Genomic DNA, 6,072 nt, shown 5'->3' with positions numbered 1-6,072 from the left:
TCTCACAAAGACTTTCACAAAGGATGGATATTTTCTGCAGCATTTACTTTACTTATAGACTGAAAACTCTCCCCATTGGTCGCTACAAAATTCACGTCATTTGCCTATATTCTTCACCAATCAAGTCACTGACAAACAGAAGTGGGCGGGATTTTCCCGCCACAACATCAGAAGCAGAAAATGTGTCAATTTCAAAAAGCCCGCCAATTTCATTGTCAGAAAGGAGCGGATCAAAATAAATGTCATCCTTAGTCAAATATTTAAAATCCCTTCTCTTTATTTTGTTCTATTCAACTCTTTCCGTCACCAATTACAGACGCGGGTTTAAAATGTTGTTTAAATTGTGGATCTTTCTCCAATCGCTTTCAAACTGTCCCGGGACTAAATCCCTGTTCACAGCATTTCCCTGAAGCGAAACGTTCAGTTTATCTTCAATCAGAGCCCAGTGTCCTTCTCTGAAAAGAGGGAGCCGGATCGAGTCCTCAAACTTCCCTTAGTCTGCTGTGTAATAATCCCATTCCGGGCTGTTACAGTGCGGAGAGTTGCTGTTAATAAAATGATGAATTAGTTCACATTTCAGGAATAGAGTGAAGGGACTGAGGTCTGACCCTTACCGCTGAAAGCAGCTGTTAATGCGGTCATTCAGGGGCTGTGCAAAACCACATTAACAGCTTTATGCAAAAAAGGAAAGGCGGATGAGCGGATTATGGGTTTGAGTTCGGTTTATGGGACAGCAGTCAAAAACACAAGAGTGGGACATTTATTATGTTACACATTGTCTTAAAATGATTTCATAGAGATGTTCGGATGCAGCTATTTCAGAGAGATTGTGGGTGGCTCTTAAAAGAGCCGTTGTGTTTGGGATGTTTTTCAGTCCATTGTGCAGTTTTACTTGGAGCTGGTGTACTTGGTCACCGCCTTTGTCCCTTCCGACACGGCGTGCTTGGCCAGCTCCCCGGGCAGCAGCAGGCGCACGGCGGTCTGGATCTCCCGGGAGCTGATGGTGCTGCGCTTGTTGTAATGGGCCAGGCGGGAAGCCTCACCCGCGATGCGCTCGAAAATATCATTCACAAACGAGTTCATGATGCTCATGGCCTTGGAGGAGATGCCGGTGTCGGGGTGAACCTGCTTCATCACTTTGTAGATGTAGATGGAGTAACTCTCCTTCCTCGACTTTCTCCGCTTCTTGCCACCCTTTGCTGACTGTTTACTCACAGTTTTCTTGGCGCCCTTCTTAGCAGCTGCTTTCTTCTTCTCCTCAACCATCTTCAGATTCAATTTCAGACACAGAAATAAACCAAACCCCTTCCGAGTGCGGATTAAATAGACAATCCCACAGCTCTATGCTAATGAGGGATGGGGGAAAGTAAAGATTGTGATTGGGTGATTGGGAGTGATGTCACAATGGTTTTTTATTGTAATTCTGTCAGTGGTCTCTTTCGCCATCCAATCAGATTAAATATTTGCAACCAATCACAAACACCCTGACTGCAATCAGGAAGTATATTGCACAAAGACTCTCCCCAGCCCCAGTTTATATTGAAAGAGCTGCTCACTGTGTCGCGCTTCCTCGAAATGTCCTGGCTGTTGTTGGGAGGACACTTATTGACTGATTCTGTGTCGTTGTGTCTCTGCTATTGCATGTGAGTGTGCAATTAATTTCCTTTTTAGTCTCGGCTACTGTGTTCGAGTGTTTTATGTAATTTGGTAACTCTCAGTCTCTGGTCCTGTATGGATTCATTCTGTCTCTGTCAGGTACTGTGTTTGAGTGTGAGGAGATGAGGTGGAGTGTTGCAGCAAGGAAGATGGAAAAGAGCATTGGTGCCGATGACAGCCTTACTTGACGTCGTTTGCACTCGGATTGGGTCAGTGATAGATCCGTTGGCAAGGATTACAGCTTGCATGTCGTAGTGCAGTATGTTTGAGGAGGACATTCCATAATCCCTCTCGGCTGGTAGAGTCGAAGGCCTTTGTCAGGTCAGAGAAGGCCATGTATAAATGTTGCTGCTGCTCCCTACATTTTCTTGAAGTTGTCTTGCTGTGAAGATTATGTTCAATGTGCCTGTTGATGGACACAATCCACATTGTGTTTCCAGTAGGAGCTCTTCAGCCACGGGGAGGAGGCAGTTGAGAAGGGCTCTTGTGATGACCTTCCCTGTGGTGGACAGCAGGGATACCCCTCTATAGTTAACACAGTCGGTTGTGTCAACTTTTTTTAAAGATGATCACAATTACCGCATCACGGTGATCCCCTGACATGCTCTCCTCCTTCCAGATGAGGGAAATGAGACATGTATTTGTGTCGAGTGTTTCTCTGCCATATTTTAGAATTTTGATGTGAATTCTATCTATTCTGGCAGCCTTATTGTTTTTTTGGCGATCCATCTCTAGTGTCATGTGTGAATGTGGGATTCATTCTGTACCTGTCACTCACTGGTACTTTGTGAAAGTGTGAGTTACATTCTGTATTTGTCAGTCTTCAGTATTGCATGTGAGTGTGGAATACATTCTGTCAGTGGCACAGTATGTGAGTATTTGATTCATTCTGTTAGTCTCTGGAATGTTATGTAATTTGGGACTTTGTCTGAATCTGTCAGTTGTTCTGTATATGTGGAATTCAAGCTATATCTGTCAGTAGCTCAGTGTGTGTGTGAGTTCATTCTTTATCTGTCAGTCTCTGGTGATTTATGTGAGTTTGGCAGTCACTGAATCTGCCAGCTACTGTAGTAGTATTTGAGAATGATTTTGTATGTGTCAGTCTTTGCTACTACATAGGAGTGTGGGATTAATTCTGTATCTGTCAGCCTTTGGTAGTGTGTGTGATTGTGGGATGAATTAATTAGCAGTCATTGGTGCCCAGTATGAATGTGGAAATCATTCTGTAACTCAGTCTGATATTGTTATGTGAGGGTAGGAATCAGATGTATCTTTCAATCCCGGGTGCTGACTGTGAGCATGGGATTCATTCTGTACCTGTCGGTGGTACCGTATCTATCTGTGGGATTCATTCTGTACCTTTCAGTCACTGGTATTGTGTATGAAAGTGGGATTAATTCTAGATCCGCCACACATTGGTTGTGTGTGTGTGTGTGTGTGCATAAGAACATAAGAAGATACGAAATAGGACAGGAGTAGACCATTTGGCCCATCAAGCCTGCTCCGCCACTCAATAAGATCGTGGCTGTTCTGATTGTGGCCTTAACTTCACTTTCCTGCCTGCCCCCATAACCATTGACTCTGTTGTAGATCAAAAATCTGTCTATTGCTGCGTTGAATATATTCAATGACACAGCCTCCACAGTCCTCTGGAGAGCAGAATTCCAAAGATTAACAACCCTCTCAGAGAAGAAATTCCTCCTCATCTCCTTCTTGAAAGAGAGACTGCTTATCTGAAACTCTGGCCCCTAATTCTACAATCCCGTACAAGGAGAAACGTCCTCTCAGCATCTACCTGTCCAGCCCACTGAGAATCTTGCAGGTTTCAATAAGATCACCTCTCAATCTTCTAAACTCCAGTGAGTATAGACCCAGCCTGCTCAACCTTTTCTCTTAAGACAATCAAACATCCCAGCAATCAGCCGAGTGAACCTTCTTTGAAGTGATTCCAATGCAAGTATATTCCTCCTTATGTAAGGAGACCAAAACTGTATGGGGTTGGGATGTCACTAATGCCCTGTAAAGTTATGGCAAAACTTCCTTACTTTTATACTCCATTCCCCTTGCTAAAAATGCCAATTACTTGCTATACCTTCATGCTAACATTTTTGTAGTTCATGTACCTGGACACCCAGATTCCTTGGTACAGCAGCATTCTGCAGTCTCTCTCCATATAAATAACATTCTGTTTTTCTATTCCACCTGCCAAAGTAGACAATCTCACATTTCCCCATATTATACTCCATCTGCCAAATGTTTTCCCACTGACTTAACCTTTCTATATCTCTTCACAGACACATTGTGTCCTCCTCACAACTTGCTTTCCTACCTATCTTTGTACCATCTACAAATTTGGCAACAATATACTTGGTCCCTTCATGCAAGTTATTAATATAGACCATAAATAGTTGAGGCCCCAGCACTGTACCTGTGGCACTCCATTAGTTACAGTTTGCCAATCTGAATATGCTCCATTTATCCCCACTCTCTTTTCTGTGAGTTAGCCAATCCTATATCCATGTGCGTGTAGTTTTCAGTTTGTATCTGTCAGTGTCTGGTACTCTATGTGAGTTTTGGACTCTTTCTCAATCTCTCAGTGCTACTATTTGTGTGTTAGGTTGCTTTAGATGACTCGGGCTGAGGTACTGTGAGTGAGTGCAATAATCAACCTATACTTTTCAGCATCTGGCACTGAGCATGTGTTTCAGCATCACTTTATCTGTCAGTATCTGGTACTCTGTGTGAGTGGGGGATTCATTATATAACCTTCCGTCCCTGGGACTGTTTGCAAGTCTGGATTCATTCTGCATAAAATGTCAGCACAGCAACAGGCCACAGATGTGGTCGGTTTTAAGCAGACAATATGTTTGAAGTTTTGCCAAGTATTAAATATCTGTCACTGTGAACATAATAGTGAAAGATAATGTATCTTTCAATCTGATACAGGATTGATGTGCAAGTGTAACTCAGGCTGTACTAATCAATTTGATCAATGCCATTCAGTCTGACTCTGAGGGAGAATCTTGGACTTGTGTGTAAAATGAGCTCAGTCTGGAATTGTACAGTATCTTCCATCTGACACTATGAGGTTTTAGGACTGGTATGTAATTTATAGCTCAGACTATACTCATCAAATTTATAATGTATCTTTTAGTTTCACAATCCGGATGAGTTTTAAACTGGAATCTGAGTTTGTATCTCAGGTTATACGATATTTCAGAATCTCTCAATCTGATTATGCATTTTAGATTTGGACTTGTATCTAATGGATATGTCTGGACACATTATGGGAATTAATACTGATAATAAACTGATAACATGTGTAAATCTTGGGCTGGTATTTAACTTGAATCTCAGATTATATTAGTTTAGTTTAGAGATACAGCACTAAAACAGGCCCTTCGGCCCACCGAGTCTGTGCCAACCATCAACCACCCATTTATACTAATCCGACAATAATTCCATATTCCTACCACATCCCCACCTGTCCCTATATTTCCCTACCACCTACCTATACTAGGGGCAATTTATCATGGCCAATTTACCTATCAACCTGTAAATCTTTTGGTCATGTGGGAGGAAACCAGAGCACCAGGAGGAAACCCACGCAGACACAGGGAGACCTTGCAAACTCCACACAGGCAGTACCCAGAATTGAACCCGGGTCGCTGGAGATGTGAGGCTGCGGTGCTAACCACTGCGCCGCCCTTAATTCTGTAACTTTGAAAAGGGAACCATGTGTCAGTTCTTTGTGTATTTAATTTGTAGCTGAGGTTGCACTATTGTGGGATTGACACACTGATAATTTGATAGTGGGTGAGAATTTGGGCTGGGATTTATGTATCTACCTGTCAGTGGTACTGAGTTGGGGTGACATGGAATCAACGTCTGTCTCTCCTGTTCTGTTGGATAGATGGATTGAAAATGTGTCTCTGGAACTATTTCTGCTGTCTGAGACTGTGGAACTGATGACCTGTCTGTGTCTCTGCGCTGTGTGAATGATAATGTCCGGACTGTGTGTGAGAAGGAGCTGGTGACACTCTTCCTTGTAACTTGGGTGGAGGAAACATCACATTTATTCTGGTTCATTCAATTATTTGTCTGTTTGGACAAAAGTATGTTTATAACTAAAATACAGGTGAGATAGAAGATACAGGATTTTAATGAATTTAATCTCTCGAATAATAATGAGCCCCCACAAAGGAAGCCCAGTCATACAAATATTATCATTGTTTGACTGCACTGCAGTAACAGGTTCTTCCCATTCTGTCTCCTTTCCCTGTCGACACACAGCCTGAGAATGGCCTCTCCCTTCCCCCACTCACTCCATGTTCCGGGACCAGTTGATTCTCCATTCCACCTCTTACAAACAGCCCCCGCCTGCCCCTGAACTTGCCCTGGACTCGATAGTGATCT

At 42.9% G+C, this 6,072-nt stretch overlaps 1 protein-coding gene across 1 annotated transcript; it reads right to left on the bottom strand.

Moving 5' to 3' along the window:
* Positions 1-888: 888 nt before the first annotated feature.
* Positions 889-1,266, bottom strand: LOC137365877 (histone H2B 1/2-like). Its single transcript, XM_068028121.1, has one exon. It carries the CDS (start codon positions 1,264-1,266, stop codon positions 889-891), a length of 378 nt encoding a protein of 125 aa, XP_067884222.1.
* Positions 1,267-6,072: the final 4,806 nt, after the last annotated feature.

This window comes from Heterodontus francisci, unplaced genomic scaffold (genome assembly GCF_036365525.1).
Source record: "Heterodontus francisci isolate sHetFra1 unplaced genomic scaffold, sHetFra1.hap1 HAP1_SCAFFOLD_58, whole genome shotgun sequence".
Classification (NCBI taxonomy): Eukaryota; Metazoa; Chordata; class Chondrichthyes; order Heterodontiformes; family Heterodontidae; genus Heterodontus; species Heterodontus francisci.
This window is presented reverse-complemented; position numbering and strand designations above follow the sequence as displayed.

Coding starts and splice junctions, on each gene's coding strand:
- LOC137365877 (XM_068028121.1), bottom strand. CDS start 1,266: ATGGTTGAGGAGAAGAAGAAAGCAGCTGCTAAGAAGGGCGCCAAGAAA.